We start from the raw sequence: 24,323 nt of genomic DNA on the forward strand, positions 1-24,323 counted from the left end.
GCCCACCACACGAATGTTATTCGATATCTGACTCGGATGGAGCCCGGCTCGGGGATCTTCGACGGTTCTCGGACGTTATCGCGAGATCGAGGATCGAAGCTCACCAATCACCAGGTATTTTCTTCCAATCTAAGGATTTTTTCGTTTTACCGCTAAATCTTGTCCGGTAATTAATTTTTCGCTTTTTCAATTAATTATGTATATATATTTATGTTTTTATAAGTAAGTTGGTAATATTTTAGATGGAAGAATGCGGAGACGTCTCCGGCCGTGACGGTAAGGCCAACAGGTTAATTCAATTGTATTTTTATGAGTCATAGAAATATTTATTTGTGTGTATGTGTGTTGATATGGGATTCGACCGAGTATTCTCTATTTTATTCTATCGAAACATTTTATGTATTTTAAGTCTGCTCGCTTTAAACGAGTTGTCATTGCACTGGATCTTTATGTTAATGCTACAAATTTATACCAATGATTTTTTTCTTGGTTTTTTGGATTTAATAGAACTGAAAAATTAAACCACACTTTTTTTTTAGGAATTTTTTAACGGCTATAGATAGTAAGCACTACTTAAGGAGACTGTATCTCCTAAAATATTTAAGATAGCTCTATAGTATAAGAGCATTTTTGTAGGAAATTTTATAAGCTATAATTTTTTCATAGAATTATTATTTTAGGAGTTATAGCTATTACTAGAGCAATTAAATGACATCACTTATTATTCTTCGGTTTAGAGATAGCTTTGTGAGTAAAGACACTGTAGCTCCTAGAATATTGAAGATAGCCCCGTAATATAAAAACGTTTTTTATCGGAAATTTTACAAGCTACAATTTTGGTCTTAAAATTTTACCAAAAAATTAATATTTTAGAAGTTGCAGCCATTTTTATAATGACTAGGTAATGATTTTTTATGTTTCACTTTGTGAGTATTTAATTAAATTACTATATATCTTCTGAAATATTGAAGATAGCCCCATAATATAAAAACGTTTTTTGTAGGAAATTTTCTAAGCTACAATTTTGGTCTTAAAACTTTTCCAAAAAATCAATATTTTTAATGACGAGATAATAATTTCTCATTCTTAACTTTTGGAGCAATAATTAAGTTACTGTATCTCCTAAAATATTGAAGATAGCTCCATAATATAAAGATATTTTTTATAGGAAATTTAATAAGCTACAATTTCGGTCTCATTATTTTTTGATAAAATCAATATTTCACGAATTATGGTCATTTTATAAATTAAAAAGAAAAACTTTTGGATCAATAAAATTTTATTATCAAAAAATTTATTGTTAAAAAGTAATTAAATGACAAATTACTTAAAAACTAATTTTTTTATTAAAGATTTTTTAATTTTATAAGTTCCAAAAATTGTTAAAAAAATTTTTCTTGGGTTAATTTTATTAACTAAAAAATTTTTTAATATTTAATAAGTTTTATTAACTGTCAATAAATAAATTATTAAAATTTTCATTAGTCTACTTTAAATATAAATATAATTGAAGTAAATTTTCAATTTTTTAATTAAACTAAATCCAAAATTAATAAATTAATTCCAAAAAAACAAACTACCAATTAATAAACAGAGAATAAATAAATAAATAACCGGATTCTAGGACACTTGATTGCATATCGCGCAACAGGTGCGCGGAACCGCGGTATGACAATACAAACAAAACTAAAAACTGAACCATGTTGTAATTTCCTCGCTACCGTTATTTCTATTAAAAAAATTTTTTTAAACCTCAGTATTAATTCTCAATTAAAAAAACTAAATTTACAAATAAAAAAAAAAAATGTTATCGTGCATTGAACTTGTCGCTATTTATAATTCTTGTATTTATATTTAAAAACTATAAATGATAATTGTGAGGATCATTTATGTTAAAAAAATATTAACTAAAATGGGATGCTGCCTTTTAAAGGCGAGGCTGATAAGCCTGCAAGCAACTAAGTAAGTATCATATATACTCACAAGTAACGTCAAGATTCGCGTCTATTTGCATTGTACATTGAACGTACGTGCATGTATCTCGTTACTGCTGCAATGTACAACTAATAATAAAATATATTGTTTACTGTTATGTTTGTTGGGATTTACAATCGTGATTTTGATAGCTCACTTAATTTTTTAAAAATTACTTACGATTAAAATTAATGAAACTTTTAAGCTGATTAATAAATATATAATAGCGAAAGTAAAAAAAAAAATATCAATCAACATTATGTCTTGAGTAATCGAATTCCCGGCGGTACTTCTATCGCTCTGATGTATAATGTAATTTAGTGTAACTATATATAAATTTACTGAGAGACTAAGACGATGACAGGATACACTTTTTATAAAGAATTGTGTACTTATACAATTACATTCGACTTCCGTTCAATTTAATACACATATAAAGTGTAAAGCCTCTAGTTATGCTGGTACTCTCTTTGACTAAGCGCCTTTACTTTGCGCCTTTACACAATTACGTAACTCATCATTACAAACATTTTACTCGTCACGGTAAATGATGACAGCTACCGAACCAAGTGTTATTTCTCTGTATACAATATATTTGTTCTTGTAACCGCAATATCCTAAATTAATCATCTTATTACTTGCTGCTAATTTAATATCCACTTAATTTAATAATTACTTAAATATTATTAAGAATTTTTAATTTTTAAGGCTTTAATTTACCTGGAAATAAATTTACAAGCATAAAAATCTAAATAAAATGTTAGAGGGAGGTTTTTAAAGTCGGTTGCTAAGATATTGTTGCTACGGGGCGGTACTAAGGTTGCTAGGGGGCGGGACTAACGTTTCTAGGCAACAGTTGCTAAGCAACGATAGAAAGAGGCGTTACTAAAACTATCAGGAGCGTGGTTAAGGTTTCATAGCAATTGTTTTATTTATTTTTAGACCGTTTGACTGTTAAATTAGTGAAAAATAGCTAGAAAGTTTATGTTCTAAGCAACTGTTGCGGGGAGGCGGTACTAAGGTTGCTAGGCAATTATTTAATTCATTCTTTCTTAAACTCAAACAGTCTAAGATTAAGAAAGAATCAATCAAATAATTGCTTAGCAACATAACCACGCCTCTTGGTACCTCAGAAATGTCCCATATATACTTTAATAACGCCCCCTAGCAACCGTTGCTTATAAAGTTGACCTTTTTAGTTATTTTCTACTAATTTAAAAGTCAAAAGGGCTAAGTTTAACCCGTAGCCATCGAATTATTACAAGCAAGAAAAGAATGCATCGATAATAGTCGTAGTGGCATTTTTTTTGGTGAAAAAAAATTAATAACAAAAAGTTGCAAATTCCCATGTTATTTAAATGGGAAATGTAACTCGATTGGAGCAAGGTTTAATTTGGGAATTGAGAGCTTATTCATATAGGATATTATTTTTTAGGTCAAGAACTGAAAATCCAGGGGGCGTCAGCGAAAAAAAAATCAACTTGGTAAATAACGGACACCCTAGTGAACATATATGCACGCATATATGTGAACATATATGCGGACATATATTTAGCGCAAAAAAAATATATGTGAAAATATATATTTGCATATATTTTTCCATGCGGGTAAGGTACTAAGGGGCGTTTCTAAGGTTGCTATGATGATTTTTAATTGGAGAGGGGGATATTTTGTCTAATAAACAATTTTACGCGCAATTTCATGTGAAAATTTATCTTTAATAAATAATATATGCGCTATGCACGCTAGTAATCTTTATAAAGTACCACAATCTTTATAAAATGATAATAATATGTGTAAATATAAATTACGTGGGTTTAGATAAATGGATTAGCGAATACAGTCGGAAAGCTGTCAATTGATACCTCGGAGTAAATACTGTAATTCATTTCTCCTTACTTATCTATATTTTATCTCGAGTAAACTCTGTAATCATAGATCAACGATAAATAATTATAATAATTCAGTCCTATATGGAAGTTATTGAAATTAATAAATGAATAAAAATATTCCCAAAGCCAAAAATTGCAATAAGGGGTGCGTGGGCGAAAAGTCTATCCTTGCAAATACGAGGAGAGATACCGGAGTTGTGTTGAGTTTATTTCAGGTATCCGTTCAGTTGCAGACTTTAAAGACATTAAATAAGAGAATAAGAATATAAATTTTAAAAAAATAGCTGCATTGGGATATTTGTATGTATTGGTTGTTTGAGAGCTCATGGCACACCTATTCGCTGGCTCATGTAACGATAGAGTTTACGAGCGTATTGCTCTTACTCTTAACTCTTAACTCTTAACTTTCCATAGTATGCCGAGCAACTTTTTAACCGCGAATTTTTTTAATAGAGTGGGATAACCAGGAGCGCCTACACATCAGACCCAACTGGTTAGGCAGAAATGTTTCACTCTACCCACGCGTTTTTAAATGTACGGGAAGATTTTATTAAATGCTAAAATGCTAAGGCTTATTTAAGTTGCCTTTTAAACTAGTAATTTTAGTACATAAAGTTGCAGTTTGAGAACCAAATTAAGGTTTTATTATTAAGAAATCTCTATTTTTATCAATTTTACCTAAAAAGTTGTTATACATTAAACCTAGTTTTAGTTTTTTCAATTAGGTTTTTAACATTCCTATTTAAGTTCTAAGTTTTTGAACCAAATTTTGAGTTTCAAAGCCTAATTTTTAGTTTTTAAGTCAAATTTTGGATTTTTGAACCATTCTTTTTAATTTTTGAATCAAATTTTGAGCTTTTAGACCAAATTTAAAGCTTCTAAAACCAAGATTTGGGCTTTTTAATACATTTTTAAGATTTTTATACCAAGTTCCGAACTTTGGAACTAAGTTTTAAGTTTTCAGGTCAAATTTTTGGATTTTAACCCAAATTTGAAGCTTCTAAAACCAAGATTTGGGCTCTTTAATACATTTTTAAGATTTTTAATAAAATTCCGGGCTTTTAAACCAAGCGTTGAGTTTTTGGGTACAATTTTGGGATTTTAAACAAAATTCAAAGCTTTTAGACCAATAATTGGGTTCTTCAATCAATTTTTGAGCATTTGAACAAATTTCTGGATTTTTTGAACCAAATTTAAATCATTTAAATCAAGAATTAGATTCTTGAACCAATTTAACAATTTTTGAGTCATATTTTGAGCTTTTTAACCAAATTTTAAACCTTTGAACCAAATTAGGAGCAATTAAACCAAATATTAGGCTTTTGAAGCAATTTTTAAGCTTTTGAACCAATTTATAGATTTTTGAACAAAGTTTGTAGCTTTTAAACCAAAATTTGAACTTTTTAAACCAAATTTTAAGTTACTAAACTAAATTGTAAACTCTTTAATAAAGTTCAAAGCTTTTGGAGCAAATTCTACACTAAATTTCCAATTTTTGATCAATCTATAAGTTTATAGACCAAATTTTGAACTATTAAACCAAGTTTTAAATTATTAGACCAAATTTTTACAAATTCTACAAAAATTCTCAAAAATATCAAAATAATTTTATCTATTAACAGAAAGATCTTAATAGTGACCAATAAAATTCTATAAATTACCAAAAAAGTTCTTACGAAATCTACTAATTTTTTTGATTCACATTCTATATTACTTAGGCGATAAAACTTTAATTTATATATATATATAATTCGGTCGAAAAAATAATAATTAAATTCTATATTACTTTTTAATCAGCTGTAAATTTAAAGAAAAAATTTAAAGAAAAAATTTTAAATTCAAATATTTTACCGCCTTGTTATCAGCGCCTCTGCAGAAAATGTAGATTACTACTTTACCTCAGTAGAAAAGTGACCGCCACAGAGTACCAACCTAAAAAAAAATTTCCAAACAAGTATATTTTGTTATATTTATTATTGTGGTTGCAATATACCATGAAAATTCAATATTTTTTTAGATAACTAAAATTATTTCTTATGCAATGTCATATAATTTTAGCGATAACAAAACACCTGTTGGTTTTTAATTAAATAACAGAATTTCAAAACCAGGTAAATAATAAAATATTTGTATAATTTGCAAATGTCATGGTGAAAAATAATTTTTATACATAAAACATACTTACTTAATACTTAATTAGTAATTTATTGATTTTTTTATTATTTTAATTTATTTAATTGTTAATTACTTTTTTTTTTCAGGTAATTAAAAATGATCCAGTCCTGTCACAAAATAGCCGGCTTAAAATTATTAAAATTAAATTATTGGAGCCACACAAGAAGAAAAGGTTCCGAATTTTTAAAAACCGGCACGTGTTTGTGCTCAAAAATAAATAATGATAAAAATTACAGTAATTTTAGCTGTCAAGAAGAAAATGATTTTTTAAAAGTGAAAAAAAGTTCTGTGCTAGTGAGAGAATTAAGTGTTGCTGCTAAACTAGTCGACAGTTCGCCGTCAAATGTCAAGCCTTACTTGAAGTTGATGAGAATTGACAAGCCGATCGGCTCTTGGCTGCTGTTCTGGCCCTGCAGCTGGAGCATCGCCATGGCCGCGGCACCAGGTGCCATTCCAGACCTCCACTTACTGGCGCTTTTTGGAGTTGGAGCTTTTGTGATGCGCGGCGCCGGGTGTACCATTAATGATATGTGGGATCGAGATTTTGATAAAAAAGTAATATTATTCGAAGGTATTTTAGTATTTTAGTTTTATATTGACCGATTTTAGGTGGCGAGGACCAAGGACAGGCCGCTAGTCGCTGGGGATATTACGCCTTTTCAAGCGCTGGTCTTCCTTGGAGGACAGCTGAGTCTTGGATTGGGGATCTTGCTGCAGTTGAACTGGTACAGTGTCTTTCTTGGCGCTAGTTCACTTGGTATGATTTATTGTTTTAATTTGTTTTTATGTTTTAAAAAAATATTTCTTTAATTCTTTTAATTTTTACATGTAAAAATTTTTTAGAATTTAGTTTATTTAATGTTTATCAATTTAAAAATAATTTAATTATTTTTTTAAAATAAGAAAATATTTGAGTATTTATTTTTAAAAAGACAATATCAAAAAAATCAAATTTTCAAGGTTTCATATAATATTTAGGCTGCATTTGAAAATACTCCATCTCTAGACACATAATTAAGAAATGACCTTGTGTCTTGAGAACTATTGACACTTTTAAAGATATAAGCTCATTTCGATGTTACACTCATCGAGACCTTTCATTTGAGTACCCACATCAATTTTTCATATATTTTATATATTTATATATTTCACAAATACCATATATATATAAAATATATAAAAATTGCCATGTGGGTACTCAAATGAAAGGTCTCGATGAGTGTAACATCGGGATGAGTTTATGTCTTTAAAAATATCAATAATTAAGAAATTACCTTGTATCTTGTGAACTATTGATATTTTTAAAGATATAAGCTCATCCCGATGTTACTCTCATCGAGACCTTCCATTTGAGTAACCACATCAATTTTTCATATATTTTATATATTTATATATATTATGTATATGTATATATGAAAAATTAATGTGGGTACTCAAATGAAAGGTCTCGATGAGTGTAACATCATGATCCGCTTATATCTTTAAAAATATTATAAGTTGACAAAATACATTATGATTTCTTAATTATTTACATTTTGAATGATATAAGCTCACCCCGACATTACACTCATTGAGACCTTTCATTTGAGTACCCACATCAATTTTTCATATATTTGATATATTTATTTATATACGTATAAATATATGAAAAATATATGAAAATGCATGTGGGTACTCAAATGAAAGCTCTTGATGAGTGTAACATCGGGATGAGCTTATATCTTTATAAATGTCAATAGTTAAGAAAGTACAGTGCAATTTAACAAAAGTCATTATTTAATAAAGCAAAATTTTATTTCTTTATAGTTCAATAAAAATAAATGATTTATATTTACAGGATTAGTAGTAATCTATCCTCTAATGAAGCGAATAACATACTGGCCTCAACTAATCTTGGGGATGACCTTCAACTGGGGAGCCCTCTTAGGCTGGTCAGCAGTCCAGGGTTCCTGCGACTTATCAATATGCTTGCCACTCTACGTCGCGGGAATCTGCTGGACAGTTTTATACGACACAATTTACGCTCACCAGGATAAGGTCGACGACTTGTTACTAGGAATAAAGTCCACAGCGTTGAAATTCGGCGACAATACCAAATTATATTTATCTGGATTTGGAGCGTCTATGATAGGAAGCTTGTTGACTTCTGGAGTAGTTTCTGGCCAGACTTGGCCCTACTACGTGGCTGTCAGTGTGGTCGCTGGCCACGTTGTTGAACAAGTGAACAAAAAAAAATTTTTCTACCAAACAATTTTATTTAAAAAATTAATATTAATTTAGTTATTATTAATTTGTAATTTAATTTATTTTTGTAATTATAATTAATTTAATTTCCAGATTCGAACTTTAAACATTGATGATCCCCAGGACTGTGCAAAAAAATTCATCTCTAATAGAACAATAGGACTAATTATTTTTGCGGGAATAGTATTAGGAAATTTATTAAAAAATTCACCTGAGAGCAACCAAACTAGCTTGTTAGAAAATAATAAATCACAAATAAAATATTAAGTATTTTTTCTGTACAGTGATGAAAAGTACAAATATTATTTTATTTCACATGTATATTATTATTATATTACATTAAATGAATTAATTAATTAATATCTACTACAATTAATATCATGATCTTTAAATTAAGAAACATTTGATAATTTTTAGAATTTTTTTAACAAATAAATTATGGCAAAAAAAATTTTATTATATTGACACTTGCAATTTTATTTTAATTAAAAAAAGTAAAATCTTCTCAAAAAAAAAACCAATTATCTTAAGATTTATAATTTAAAAATTATATTTATTAATTTATTTTATTTAATTGAAATAAAATTGCAAGTGTCAATAACTAGGCCAGTGTCAATAACTGGGTCTTTTAATTTAAATACAATTTTTAAAAAATTTATTATAAATGCAATTTTTAAAAATTTTTTTAAATAATTTTTTTGATATAATAATAATATTAATTATTAATAATATATAATTTAATAATTAAATTAAATTAATTATTTCTTTAATAATATTAATAATTGATAATTTATTTTTTAAAAAATTCTAAAAAATTGTCAAGTGTCTTTTAATTTAATTAATTTAACATTTTTGTAATTTTTCTTCTCTTTTAGGTATTTCTTCTTCATCTCTTTCTCTTTTAATATTAATCGATTCTTTATCAAAATTTAATTCATTTTTATTTTTAGAATTTAATTCCTTCTTATCAGAATTTAATTCATTTTTATTTTCAAAATTTAATTCATCTTTTATTTCAGAATTTAATTCCTTCTTATCAGAATTTAATTCATTTTTATCAGAATTGCAATTAAATTCTCTCTGAGCAATAGCTTTCTTATAACTCTCTTCATCCAGCAGCTTATCCTTCATACTTTCATGAGCTTTAATATTCGGCAAGACAATAGCAAGATACCCACCCTGATGAGGCGGCTTCCTGATCAACTCAGGATTGTCAATCAAGGCCTCATTGATCTCCACCAACTTACCAATCATGCAGCACTTGATGGGCCAGGTCTCCCCATTAGCCAGAGTAATGAAGCAAATATTAGAATTTTCCTGCAGAGGCTGCGCGCCATGCTTGGCTTTTCCCGAAACTTTGTTCGTCGCTCGGTCCAACTTTTCAGTCACTTTGAAATTGATCTTCTCAATCCCGCTGTCTTTCGACAAGACCGGGTGACTTGGAGCTAAGGACAGCATGCAGATGCGGTTGCTGTGTATTCTGATGCAGATGTCATTGTTTGGCTTTTGGGCGTCTATTTTGTAGTACGGGGTAAAGTATCTGTCCGTGACACATGGTAATTCTTCAGATAAGTCCACTTCGTCCAACATGTTGACGACACTGTCGTCTGGTGGAAAGTCAAAGCCATCATCACCGGAATCTATTTCTTCTTCTTCTTCTTCTTCTTTTTCTACTTTATCTTCTTCTACTTCCATGTCTTGCTTGTCGTCGTCCATTTTTAGTAATTATTAATTATTAAATTGAATTATTAATTATTAAATTTAATTATTAATTTTTAATAATTAATTATTAATTATTAAATTTAATTATTAATTATTAATTGACTTGTTGGAATTTTTTATGCTTTATTTTCTTTGGCTTTAGCTTCTGCGATAAGACGTTTTAATCTTTCACGTTTTTCTTCAGAAATCTTGCGGTTAGCTTCTTGCTGAAGTCTTCTCTATTAAATTATTCAATATTTAATTTTGTGGTAATAAAAATAAATTTTTAAAAAATTTTAGAATTTTTTTTTTAGGAAAATTAATTTAATAATTTAAAAAATTTAATAACAAATTAATTATAGCAAAAAAAAATTGACAGGTAGAAATTTTTGAAGAAATTTTGTATTATTATTAATTTATTATTTAATAAAAAGAAAAAAATTTTTTAATTGTTTATTTAAATATTAATAAAATTGAAAAATTGAAAAAATTTACCTGACGTCTTATACACTTTTGTAATTCAACGTAATATTGTGTACACTGTCCAAATGCTCTTGAGACAGGATACTGAAAAAAATATTAATAAATTAAAAATTGTTAATTTAAAAAAATGTCAATTAAATTAATAAATTTTGACTAAAAAAATTGTAATGAAATTTTTTAAAAATAATTTCCGAGGAATTATTTGTTAAATAAAATCTAACAATGATAAAATTGTTAATTTAAGAGTAATAAAAACAATTAGTAAATAAATAATTAATAATTTACTCACTTCTTTCTCACAATCTTGAGTTTTGAAAAAAAATTCGTTACACGCTGAATAATGAACAGCTAATCGTAGATAATCGTCTGACATGCTGTATTTAACAAATCATCAGATATTTATTTATCTTGGTAATTTTTTAAATTACTTTTTACAATAATATTAACCGCAGTGTTTCGTAATGATATAACATGTGTTCGACCTATGACACTGAAGTTAACTGACAGTAGAAATTTTTTTATAATTTGATATTAAATTATTATAAAATAAATTTAATTGAAAAAATACATCTGTAACAATTGAAAAAATATTATTAGGAAATTTTGGTAAGTACTTTTTTATTGTTGTTAATAATTGATTTGTTATAATAACTTTAAAAATTGACAGTTGTCAGCTAACTTCACTATCATATTCAATTTTTGAATTTAGTATAGTAAGAGTTGTGAAGTGTATACTATAGTAAGTGTCAATTTTAAAAATAAAATATGCGCATGCGCGAGTTTCATAAAAATAAAAAATGTGAAACTGAAAAATAATCAGAAAATTTATTGACATTTGTCGAATTTTTGATTAAATTTAAGAAATATATTTTATAAAAAATATGAAAATTAGTTGAGCAGATGTTTGATAATTTTAATAATTTTTTAACAAATAAATTATAGCAGAAAAAAATTACACTGAAGTTAGCAGACGTCTAAAAATTTTTGATTTTTTTTTATTAATTAAATTACAACTAAAAAGATACTTCTAAAAAATTGCACTTATAATTTTTCAAATTTTTTACATGTGAATTTTTTTTTTTTAATTGTTTAATTTAAATTTTTTAATAAAAAATTTACAAAAATTTTGAAATGTCGGCTAACTTCATTTCCATAAAAAAAAAAGGTAGAAAAAAAAATTGACATGTAGAAATTTAAAAAAATAAAAAATGCAATTTTTTAAAAATAATTTTTTGGAAAAAATATATTTGTTAAAAATTAAAAAATGATTAAATGCTAACTTTAATGTCATTAAAAAAAAAGTGACATGTTTATTTTAATAGTTTTTTTGTGTTAAATAGTGTTAATAAGGTAAAAGTCCCTATTATGAGACACTTTTCAAGGTAGGTTGAACATTCCTGCGAATAATTAATCCATTAAAGAAAAAAATACAATTTTAATCGCATTATACGATAATTTGATGATCATTAAATCAATATTTCTATTGTTTTTATAATTTTTTTGGTTAAAAATTAATTAAATTATGGTTTTTTAGAGGAACCTATATGACCCTATTTATGAGACACTTTAAAGTCACATGTCCCCAGTGTCTCAAACCACAGGACCCTATTTTTGAGACAGTTAAAAAATCAGCAAAGTTGACCAAATTTTATATATTTATTAATTTTAGACAATCGTATTTACAAAAGAAGGAATTATTTCAATTTTTAATAAACTTATAAAAAATTTTTTATGAGTTAAACAATTAATCAACGCAAATTATTGAATTAAATCTACTTTTCTTTCTTGATTTTTTTTTGTCATTCCTTGACTTGAGCCATTAATTTTGTTTTCTTCTTTTAATATTTTTTTATTGTTAAATTTTTCCTCTTTCATGTTTTTTAACTTTTCTTTTTTTAACTTTTGTTTGTACCATTCATCAGAGGTGTCCACAAATGATAACTTTGACTTGCCTGTTTTTTTCAATTTTTATTGTTTTTTTCTTCGGTAAATAATTCAATGGCAAAGTGAATATTTCTTTCGGAGGTTTTTCGGAACATTTATCTAAAAATATGAATTTTTCGTAATTTTATTCATAATTTTTAAAACTAGTTCATAAACAATTATTTTACATTACCTTTATCAACAGTTATTGATAAAATCTTGTGAATAGAACGATATTTGTCAATCATTGCAAGCATAGGATCTGAATTTTCTATCATAAGTTCTGAAAAACAGTCACATTAAGTTAAATTTATTGAACATGAATGTGAGGTTGACATTTACATACCTAATTGATGAACTTTTGTTGTTTATAGGATTTGTAGAATGAATATTTGTGAGCTCTGTTATAATCTCTCTGGGCTGTGCAGATATATCTAAATTTGTATCATCAGTAGAGATAGTTAGGATCAATTAGGCTGTGTTCACTGAAGTCTTTAGAAGTGCTCCGTATTACGTTATTGCTATCAATTGATGATTCTTGAAGACTAACTTGACTAGATTCATGTATAACCGTAAAAAGTTGTCCATCATTCATTAAATTATTTTGTTCACAGTTTATCCCATTAAAATGATACTGTCTAAGACAGTAACGGATTGTTATACATCTTCAATAATTCAGTTTTTGTCACAGGTGACCCTATTACTGCTCTGTACAAAACCCACTGAACAATAACATCCTCTTCTTTTAAAGATAACACTGTCACCGGGCCAGTTCTAATTTTTGCCTTCTCAGGACTAATACTTTTTCATTTAGCAAGGGTAGCAATCGGTACTCCATAAACAGCAGCTGCTTTTCTCAAGGACAACTCTGTGTCTTCCATTGCTTTTAGAGTTTTTTCTATATTTGACGAATTATAAATACTTAATCCTTTTAACTTTTTTTTCTCTATTTTATTATTCATTTTGGAACACAACACTTTTTTTCTTTGGTTGAATTTGATGATTGAGTTTTTATCACTTTGGAATTTTGTTTATGCTTCATTATCTCAGCTTTTTATTATAATTTACTTTTTACTTAGTCTGAAATAATACGAAATAAATAATATATTTTCAGAATCAATATACAAAAAAATATTATAAATTTATCCAAAAGTTTTAATTAAAAAACAGAAAAACTTGTTGACAAAGTTATTCAATGTTATATGATTTGAGGTTAGATTCATGATCTAAAGCTATTTGAGTTAAAATACTTACTTTTAGAAAAATATTTGAGGTTTTAATAATAGCCAATATTTTAGAACATATAATTGCACTATTTTTATAACTAATATCACATATTAGCAATATAAAATCTTATAAATGTACACTGTCTCACTTAATCGGGACAAGTCGAAAAACATATGTCCGTATTACACAGTACACCGAGAAAAGTGTCTCATAAACCGGGGCATTAACGTAAATAAGTGTAGGCATTGACAGACACTCAGATTTAAAAAATTATAATAAAAAAAAATGCATAAATGTGTATAGAAATAAAATCTATTAATCATCAGCTTTCAATTGATATACACATTTAATATAAAGTAGAAGACACAATAAAATTACACTAACATAAAAAACTAGGTTGCCGTTGTCGTTTTACTATTCTTGGTCGTGGCTTTGAGCACAAATAACAAACCTCGCACTTTAATAAATATTTTTTAAAAACAGTATGGAATTAATTAACAGCCAAAGTCGAAAATTGCTTTTGAAATAGATGAAATAATATATTTATTATACTTTTAGTATGCTAGGGGTGTGTTTTTTTTTTATAAAATAGTATTTTTATGAAGTGTATCATAAATGGGGACATCGTCTCATAATAGGGACTTTTACCTTATTAATAATACTAAAATCAGCTGACTTTTGACAGTTCTTTTTTTTATAAAAATTAAAAAATAATGACAGATGTCAGTTAACTTCAGGATCATTAAAAATAATATAAAGTTTTTTGTAAGTAATAATTAAATTACCCAATAAATACTATTAAAAATTAAATTATTATTGTTATAATGACAATATAAATAAAAAACAATAATAAGAGGTGTAAGGTAAAATATTGAGACATAGTAGTAATAATTTGATAGACTAGTTACAATATCAGATATAATCTTGATAAATAATGAATTTCATATATTTTTTATTATTTAAAATTTTAATAGACTTATTTCTAAATAACAGGTTTTTTTTTACAATTAATATTCAATTAACGCTTACAAGTTTATTAAATAATAAATCGGTTATAAGACTAAAAAAAAAGCTAAATAAAATATTTTTTAGAAAATAAGTCAGTCACTAATTTTGAAATTGAAAATTGGGTGAAATGATTCCTAATTTAATAATTTATCACTCATAAATTAATATTTATTTACAGTTAATTTAGAGAACTGATTAACAGAGTTAAATATATTTGTTAACAATCATAAAAATAATTAACAATCAATAAACAAATTAAATTTTACAGTTGCTATGATTTGTAACAATTTTCGCTTTTCACCACCTTGAAAAATAATTTTTATAATAATAATAATTGTCATTTAGAAGTTTGAATAAAATTTTAAATATTTATTTCAAGGTAACTAAGCAAGTGCGCCGATTTTATGACTTTAATTGACTAATTTTTGGCTGAAGATTAAATTTTAAGAATTTTAATATAAAAAAAAAAACTAAATAATTAATTACGTATTGAGTGTGGATAATTGATGTAACAAGGTGATGAAAAGTCCGTAGAATTATTTCCCCAGTTGGGAAACTTGTAAAAAAAAAAAAAAAACAGCTCTCTCCGCATAAATTAAAGATTAATTTATTTTTTGTACTATTTAAATAATAAAGTCTAGAAAAAAAATATTTAAAAAAATGAATTAAATATTGGACTTGTATCAAAGACAAAAATGAAAAAAAATAGTTCGTAACACTTATAAATATTTTTTTTACCTTGCGTACATAACAAATTAATAAATAAATATAAAGACTTTGAAATAGACATGTATTCTAGAGATCATAAAACCCCTGTACCATAGTTTTAATTACGATGACAAAGTCATAAGGACACCAATTATGTGTGTTACCATTTAATGTACCTCAACAAATTTGTAATTTCACCGAAATATTATTCGTCTTCTGTGTCGCCGTCGCTGCTGTATTCTTGCTGGACTACGGGTCTCACGAATGGTGCATTATTCATTTGACTGCAAGGTAAAGAAATTTTATTGATAATTAATTAACTAATTGAATTAATAATTGTTGAATTTCTCTGAGCAAAATTGAATCTTATTTTACAAATTATTTTTATTTTAGTATTTTACTCTATTTTTATTTTTATGTTTAAGGAAACTTAATATTTAGTTGAAAAATATTTTCGAAAGGGAAAAGTAAGTCCTACCTCTGTTTTATGACCCCGGACACATGGGTCACACAAAGGACTCTTTTGCTTTTCGGAGTTGTACATATATTTTAGTAAAACATCTGTAATTTTACGATTCTTAAGAGCGGTTTATAGTTGATTTTCAAACGTGTTTTTCTCATGTATGTGATAAAATTTCGAAAAAAAAACGCTTTGCTCTTCGATAGATAATTAAATTATCTATCGAAGAGCGAAGCGCTTTTTTGGAAAATTTTCATTTATTTATGCATAAAATGCGTTTTAAGATTCCACTTGTTGTACAAGTATGACAGAGATACTTTCGTTTGTCCAATAGAGGACGAGAGAGAGGAAAAATGTAAACCCTTCTTAAGGAGAGACTTAGACCTCATTGTAAATGTTTCCTATTAGTTTTTAAGTTAGTACAAACCGACTCTTTCAAGCGTAAGGACGCTTCTCGAAAACGTAGTCTTTTAAATAAAGACTTAATATATGAATGTTAACCACTGTGTATTTCAATTATAAATATAAAACCTAATAATCACGATTACCTATCAATAACTTCCAACAATAATAATACTAAACTTTTGAATTGAATATTAAATCACTTAGTTACTATAAAAATGACTATAACTTCTGAAATATTGATTTTATCAAAAAATTATAAAACCAAATTTGTAGCTTATAAAATTTCCTACAAAAAATATTTTTGTTTTATAGGGCTATCTTCAATATTTTAGGAGATATAGTAATTTAATTAGTGCTTAAAAAGCTAAAAGTAAGATATCATTATCTAGTCATTAAAAAATGACTATAACTCCTAAAATATTGATTTTTGAGAAAAATTACAAGACCAAAATTGTAGCTTGGGAGATTTTGTATTAAAAATTTTTTTATACTATGGGTCTATTTTTAATATTTTAGGAGATATAAATTGATTTGTAACTTAAATAGTATTAAGATGGTGAAAAATGAAAAATTGTTATCTAGTCATTATAAAAATAGCTGTAACTTCTGAAAAATTGATTTGGAGAAAAATGATGACACAAAAATTGTAGCTTATGAGATTTTCTATTAAAAATGTTTTTATACTATGGGACTATCTTCAATATTTTAGGAGATATAAATTGATTTGTAACTTAAATAGAATTTAGATAGTAAAAAATGAAAAATTGTTATCTAGTCATTATAAAAATGGCTGTAATTCCTTAAATATTGAGTTTTGAGAAAAACTATGAGACTGAAATTGTAGCTTAGGAAATTTCCTATAAAAAATATTTTTATACTATGGGACTGTCTTCAATATTTTAGAAGATATAAATTGATTTGTAACTTAAATAGTATTTAGTTAGAAAAAAATAAAAAATCATTATCTAGTCATTAAAAAAATGGCTGTAACTCCTAAAATATTGATTTTTGAGAAAAATTGTAAGATTATAATTGAAGCTTATGAAATTTCCTACAAAAAATGTTGTTATACTATGGGACTATCTTCAATATTTTAGGAGATATAACTTAAATAGTATTTAGTTAGAGAAAAATGAAAAATTGTTATCTAGTCATGATAAAAATGGCTGTAACTCCTTAAATATTGAGTTTTGAGAAAAATTATGAGACTAAAATTGTAGCTTAGGAGATTTGCTATAAAAAACGCTTTTATACTATGGGGCTATCTTTAATATTTTAGGAAATACAGTGTCTTAAGTAGTGTTAAATAATAATAATAATATAAATGAAGAATTAATAATTACACTAATCGACGATAGTGATTAAGCCACTCCTCCAACATTTGGGCAACAAGAAGTGGCCTTTTGTGTAATTTTTGTTGGGCAACAAGAATTCCACCCTCAGTGGTGCAGACATCCAACCACTGCTTCAGTATCGTTTCTTCCCTGCCAATTTCTTCGGGAGTTAAAAAATGAATCGGCAATAATTTTCTTTCCCTGTCCATCAAAGGCATGAAAGTCGTTTGCATTTGAATCTGCAACTGCTGCATAGGACTGTTTCCTCCACCGACTCCCACGCTTCCGTGAGAAGGTAACGTTGACAATCTTGAAGATGCGTATGGTTCTATCGAGACGAGAGCTGTAAAGTGGCCACGTGTGTAACCTAGTGCGATTGGCGAGCGAATGCAAAAAGAAGGCTCCCACAACAAAGGGAGATATACTCCTTCAAATCTTGCGTATCCTAAAAATCATCAAGAAAAATCAATAAATAAATAAAACAATAAACTTAGATTAATAAAAAATTTTTTTCTTACCTATATCTTCTCCACGGAAACTTTTAACATATTTAACTCCGTAAACAATAATAGGCCTTCTTAAAATATGGGCAAGAGTAAAAACGTGCAATTGTTCCAATGCACTGCCTGGCTGTGCTGCTGTAGCTAGTAAATTTTCCCAATCATCCTGCCATTGAGCTTCTTCTAGAGTAAAATCTATCATTCTTGATGCTTGGGATGCTTCATATTGTCGCCACCGTAGATAAAAACTAAAAATTATTTTTATTCATTTTTTTAAATAAATTAATAAATCTCTAAATACATAATTAAGAAATGACCTTGTATCTTATGAACTATTGACATTTTTTAAAATATAAGCTCATCCCGATGTTACACTCATCAAGACCTTTCATTTGAGTACCCACATGGCAATTTTTATATATTTTATATATATGGTATTTGTGAAATATATAAATATATAAAATATATGAAAAATTGATGTGGGTACTCAAATGAAAGGTCTCGATGAGTGTAACATCGAGATGAGCTTATATCTTTAAAAATGTCAATAATTAAGAAATTACCTTGTATCTTGTGAAATATTGACATTTCTTAAGATATAAGTTCATCCCGATGTTACACTCATCAAGACCTTTCATTTAAGTACCCACATGAATTTTTCATATATTTATATATATTATATATATGTATATATGAAAAATATATAAAAATTGATGTGGGTACTCAAATGAAAGCCGTTGATGAGTGTAACATCGGGATGAGTTTATATCTTCAAAAACTTCAATAGTTAAGAAAATACAGTGCAATTTAACAAAAGTCACATAATGATTGTAAGGTTGCTAGTTTATTTTTAAAAAATTTTTTAGACTTACTATTGACCAGCTTGTTGCAAAGAATCGGCAAGCGCTCGTCTAAGGGTATTGTCACGATCAAAAACTCCCCAAGTAGCTTGCATTACCGAGTCTAACAAGCAGTCGCCGGCAGAACGATTCCATAAGGCGTGTAAACGACTGCCTAATCGCTCTGTTATTTCTAATGACCAATTAAGCGCCGGCGGCTCTCCATCACTCCCTTCTAATTGTTGCTGAGCTTCTCGGTCTAATAACTCTTCTAGCATTTGTTCTTGGACAGAACTTGGAAGATCTTCCACCTTGAAATTAAAATTTACCATTAAAGAAAAGAATATTTTTTAATTCACAATAAAATTATTTAATTTAATTTAATTAAAAAAAAAATTTACCTCTGCAGGTAACGCAAATGTTGCCATATCTGTGACAAAATAACAAGAAAATGATCCTTTGCGTGAACGGATGCTGTTAGCAACATGCCTACGTATCTGAGTAGCCAAATCTGGAGCTACATAACTCGGAACTCTTTTTATTCCTGACCCAGAGCCTTCTATTTGTGATAAAAGTGTCGCTAGAATATCTTCACGTTGAAATCTACAGAAAACAATTTATTTATAAATTAATAAGTTAGAAAAAAAATTTTTTTTTAATTAAAATAAAAATAAAAAAAAAGGACCTTATGGCCAAATGAACAAGAGTGTGTCCAACATCAAAGGCACTATTTCTGTTGAGTAATTTAACTTCGGAAGGGGTCAATTGACGTGTTGGGTTGCCACCACTCGCTAAATACGCTTCTACTGGTGGATTGTCGCCTTCGACGATTCCAAGACAGGCGTTCAACCAGCACCAATCAGTATGACGCCTAAGTCTGCTTTCATAATCACAATCGTTGGAACTCTGGTTTATTGGCAAAGAATCATTTCTAGGATCGAATCGGTGTGAACTTCTGTAAAGAAAATTATTAAATAATTCTTAAAAAAAAATTTTATTAGAAAAATCTCTCTTATGATTTTTTTATACGATCAAAATCTTAATTTTTAAATTACGGCTTTTTTTACTGGTCTTAAGAAAAAATCATAAGACAATTTTTTTATAAAATTAAATTTTGAACAAATTGTTTAAAGAATTCTTTTATACGACCAATATTTTAGCCTTAATATCAAAAATTAAGATTTATAAAAAATTATTCAAATTTTTGCTAATTCTAAAAATCCTAATTTTTTAATTAGTTTTAAGAAAAAATCATAAGACATTTTTTTTTGTAAAATCAAATTTTGAACAAATTTTATTTTAAATTTTTTTTATACGACCAATATTTTCGCCCTATACTTCAATTAAGATTCATAATAAATTATTAAAATTTTTGCTAATTATAAAAATCCTAACTTTTAAATTACGGCTTTTTAATTAGTTTAAAAAAAAAATGATGAGATATTTTTTTGTGAAATTAAATTTTGAACAAATTGTTTAAAAAATTTTTTTCTACGACCAATATTTCCGCCTTAATATCAAAAATTAAGATTCATAATAAATTATTAAAATTTTTGCTAATGATAAAAATTCTAATTTTTAAATTATCGCTTTTTAATTAATTTAAAAAAAAATCATAAAGGATTTTTTTGTAAAATTAAATTTTTACCAACTTTTATTTAAAAAACTTTTTATATGACCGATATTTCCGCCTTAACATAAAAAATTAAGATTCATAATAAATTATTCAAATTTTTGCTAATTATAAAAATCCTAATTTTCAAATTACGACTTTTTTTTATTTAAAAAAAAATCATAAGACATTTTTTTTGTTTTTGTAAAATTAAATTCTTAATTAATTAAATAATCCTAAACTGATTAATAAATAATCATAAATTAATTGAATAATCCTAACTAAACAAATTAATAAAAATTTATAAAAAAAAATTTACCGTCTGGCAATGGCTGAATTCTCATCACGTTGAGCTTGATGGATGAACGGCTGAGGAGGCGAAGGCAAGCCTCTTTGATTGTGATCTTTCTCGGGGCTCGGTAGAATAAGACAGGAGTTAGAACTAGACTTATCTTTTTTATCACGCTCTTTCAGGTAACCACACATAATACATTTAACGGCCTTGGGCCAATTTTCGTAAGTACAAACAAGACAGGACCATTTATCAGTAGCAGTATTTGTGTTAACAGATAAATTCTGGCCGGAGTTTGGCGCAGGCAGCTGGTGGGCTGGCGGGTCGCTTAGTCTCAGCGGTGCTAAATGTTCGTGCAAATTAGAAGCTGCATATACTTGCTGGTTAATATTAACCGGTTTTTTACTGTTACACTGCATACAACGGGTTGCGTTGTTATAATTGAAATAAGTGCATAATTCACAGGACCATTTACCACCGGAAGGTACGTTTTGACTATGATTTTGTAGGCTAAAATTATATGAGTCTGTCGAGGAACTTAAAGGTACTGGACCGGATGCGTCGTTTGATCCTGCTCGTTGGGGATTTGGATCTCGAAGCCTGTAGATGTCTTCGCCCAACAAAGGCTTTGAGCCTCTGCACATCGTACATTTTAGCGATGACGGCCAGTTTTCATAAGTACAGTACTCGCATATCCACTTTGAATGCGACTCTTTTGGCTGAGTACTCATTATTGATCAAAAACAGTCTGAAATTTATTTTTTATTAGTATTAAACAATTTTTTTTTTATTTATTAATTGATACTGAGATTAAAAGACATTTAAACAAATTTTTTTTATGATAATTTAGTAAAAAAAAAAAAATTTTTTTTTGTCTTTATTTCAGTATAAAATTGACAGTACCTTGAAAATATTATTTATTTTGAAGATTTTTAAATAAAAAATTATTGAGTAAGCTTAGCAGATATTTAATATTTTCAAGAAATAAATTTTGGCAAAAAAAATTGAATATAAATTTTAAAGAAACTAGTTGCAGTCACTACGTGACTGCTGTGACTAGTAAACTATAAACAAATAAAATTTTGCTTTATTAAATAATGACTTTTGTTAAATTCCACTGTACTTTCTTTAATATTGACGTTTTTAAAGATATAAGCTCATCATGATGTTACACTCATCGAGACTTTTCATTTGAGTACCCACATCAATTTTTTATATATTTTTCATATATACATATATATATTATACATAAATATATAAAATATATGAAAAATTGATGTGGGTACTCAAATGAAAGGTCTCGATGAGTGTAACGTCGGGGTGAGCTTATATCTTTAAAAATGTCAATAGTTGACAAGATACAAAGTCATTTCTTAATTATTGACATTTTTAAAGATATAAGCTCATCTCGATGTTAGACTCATCGAGACCTTTCATTTGAGTACCCACATGGCAATTTTTATATATTTTATATATATATGGTATTTGTGATATATATAAATATATAAAATACATGAAAAATTGATGTGGGTACTCAAATGAAAGGTCTCGATGAGTGTAATGTCGGAGTGAACTTATATCTTTAAAAATATCAATAATTCACGAGATACAAGGTCGTTTCTTAAATATTGACATTTTTAAAGATATAAGCTCATCCTGATGTTACACTCATCGAGACATTTCATTTGAGTACCCACATGGCAATTTTTATATATTTTATATATATGATATTTATGAAATATATAAATATATAAAATATATGAGAAATTGATGTGGGTACTCAAATGAAAGGTCTTGATGAGTGTAATGTCAGGGTGAGCTTATATCTTTAAAAATGTCAATATTTCACAAGATACAAGGTCATTTATTAATTATTTATCTAGAAATAGAGCATTTTTTAATGCAGCCTAATTACTTATATAAAAAAAAAAAAAAACTGATTTTATCATATATGACTATCTTGAAAACAAAATTTTTCTTATTCTCTTAATAATATAGATTTAAAATTAAATTTTTTTATAAATAATTTTTTAAAACAAATTTTTATTTTTTTTTTTTGTTAAATAAAATTAAAAAAGAGTCTAATGACTGCTAATGTTCATGCCATAAAATTATAAAGTTAAATAATTTAAAAAAAATATTAAAATTGTTCTATTAAAACACAATAAAAAATGTAATTTACTAAAAAAAAATTTTTTCCAAAAAAATTTAACAAAATAAATTTGTAATACTTTCCTGGTACTGTCATAAAGCAAGAAAAAAAATTTCAAACAGCCTGACAAAAACTAATAAATCCACTAATTACTCTAAAGTAAATAAAAAACACATTCACTCAAGCTGAACACATTTTTCTGAGCAAAAAAAAAACCAATTTGTCAGGCGTCTGCTATTTAGTATTAAATATTTTCCATAAAATATTACCTTCGAATAATAATATTATCTCTGTGATAACCTAGTTAAAATATAATGTTATTTTTTGAATTTTATTAACTAGTATCTGGTCGTATTATAAACATTTCAATAATTATTAACAACAATACTACCGAATATAATAAATGTAAATTTATCTGAAAAAAAAAAGTAGCTTTCATTAATAACAATAATAATAATAATAATTTTAACAAGAGTTAAAATAATAATGAAAGTTACCTGAAACCTAGAAGCTGGTGAATTAACTTAGAGCGCAAACGGTGAGCCAAATATTTATTTTTATCACGTATAACATTAGAGGTGATAGGTTAGAGTTGATAAAAATTACCAATAATTCCACGATGGTATTGTCAAGTACAAGCTTGTAATTAAAAACAAGCCTAATTAGTAATAATATGGAAGATAATAATAATTACTAATGAGTTTTACAACGCATCAGTGTCAGTACTAATAAAAAGCACCTGCATTAGACAACTAAAAATCAATAATTATTATTAATATTAATTTTTAAATAATTACACAGATATATCAGTGAGCTGGTAGTATACAACAACAACAATAATAATAATAATAATAATAATAATAATAATAATAATAATAATAATTAGTTGTTTGTATTTCACTATCTAGTTCTGTGGTACTGCATTGTACGTTTTTAAATGACAAATACGAGGAGCGATGTTAAAATTAATGAGATTTATTAAATATAAAACTCAGCTCCTTAAACTTGAATCCGAATAACAAAAACATATATATGTACGGATAGTTTTGTTTATGTTACAACTCTGTTAACTCTTATCAATCCGAGAACTACCAGTCTTCTCACAATTACCGTCGGACATAATAATATTTATTTAGATTTGTTCGACGAAACTCTAGCTCACTCGACAAGTGTACATAGTATGGAAAGTGGATTTTGACAGTCATTCGCAACACACGCAGTGCTACCAACTTTTCACTCACTAATTAAACTTGTTTTTTATTTTTTTATAATTATTATTATATGTTTTTTAACACTAAAGTTGACAGGTCTTTTTTATTTAATTATTGTCAAAATTAAAAATTTTTTATGAGATTAAATTTAGCTGTCACTTCACAATTTTTTAATAGATAAAT

General features: G+C 26.9%; 3 protein-coding genes and 1 long non-coding RNA gene across 7 annotated transcripts; 1 reads left to right on the top strand and 3 right to left on the bottom strand.

Moving 5' to 3' along the window:
• Positions 1-29: 29 nt before the first annotated feature.
• On the top strand, positions 30-8,661 carry LOC123272072 (4-hydroxybenzoate polyprenyltransferase, mitochondrial). 2 transcript variants are annotated; one of them, XM_044738709.1, is made up of 5 exons: positions 30-114; positions 6,128-6,596; positions 6,651-6,798; positions 7,879-8,261; positions 8,379-8,661. In XM_044738709.1, the coding sequence occupies exons 2-5, from the start codon at positions 6,138-6,140 to the stop codon at positions 8,550-8,552; spliced, it is 1,164 nt and encodes a 387-aa protein (XP_044594644.1). In that variant the 5' UTR covers positions 30-114; positions 6,128-6,137; the 3' UTR covers positions 8,553-8,661. The 2 variants fall into 2 exon arrangements, with proteins under 2 accessions (XP_044594644.1, XP_044594643.1); XM_044738708.1 differs by lacking the exon at positions 30-114 and adding an exon at positions 5,833-5,977.
• A 566-nt stretch (positions 8,662-9,227) lies between these two features.
• LOC123271622 (protein Abitram) lies at positions 9,228-10,972 on the bottom strand (the record flags this gene model as incomplete). The annotated part of the gene is made up of 4 exons (XM_044738018.1): positions 10,770-10,972; positions 10,482-10,553; positions 10,111-10,225; positions 9,228-10,044 (listed from the first exon to the last, which is right to left on the bottom strand). A coding segment is annotated over exon 4 (774 nt), but the record flags the coding sequence as incomplete, so codon positions are not given.
• Positions 10,973-12,371: 1,399 nt separating this feature from the next.
• LOC123271308 lies at positions 12,372-12,855 on the bottom strand. The gene is made up of 3 exons (XR_006510830.1): positions 12,739-12,855; positions 12,586-12,675; positions 12,372-12,512 (listed from the first exon to the last, which is right to left on the bottom strand). It is a non-coding gene; the product is annotated as an uncharacterized LOC123271308 (long non-coding RNA).
• Positions 12,856-14,885: 2,030 nt separating this feature from the next.
• LOC123272063 (ubiquitin thioesterase trabid) lies at positions 14,886-24,203 on the bottom strand. Of its 3 annotated transcripts, XM_044738686.1 has the most exons (10): positions 23,427-24,203; positions 23,199-23,344; positions 20,805-21,525; positions 19,559-19,828; positions 19,275-19,476; positions 18,907-19,184; positions 18,053-18,282; positions 17,544-17,979; positions 15,512-15,619; positions 14,886-15,184 (listed from the first exon to the last, which is right to left on the bottom strand). In XM_044738686.1, exons 3-9 carry the CDS (start codon positions 21,506-21,508, stop codon positions 15,541-15,543), a joined length of 2,199 nt encoding a protein of 732 aa, XP_044594621.1. In that variant the 5' UTR covers positions 21,509-21,525; positions 23,199-23,344; positions 23,427-24,203; the 3' UTR covers positions 14,886-15,184; positions 15,512-15,540. The 3 variants fall into 3 exon arrangements, with proteins under 3 accessions (XP_044594621.1, XP_044594620.1, XP_044594622.1); XM_044738685.1 differs by lacking the exon at positions 14,886-15,184 and having other exon boundaries at positions 15,399-15,619; positions 23,427-24,202; XM_044738687.1 differs by lacking the exons at positions 14,886-15,184; positions 23,199-23,344 and having other exon boundaries at positions 15,399-15,619.
• Between the last annotated feature and the right edge of the window lie 120 nt (positions 24,204-24,323).

Source organism: Cotesia glomerata, linkage group LG9, assembly GCF_020080835.1.
Source record: "Cotesia glomerata isolate CgM1 linkage group LG9, MPM_Cglom_v2.3, whole genome shotgun sequence".
Taxonomy (NCBI): domain Eukaryota; kingdom Metazoa; phylum Arthropoda; class Insecta; order Hymenoptera; family Braconidae; genus Cotesia; species Cotesia glomerata.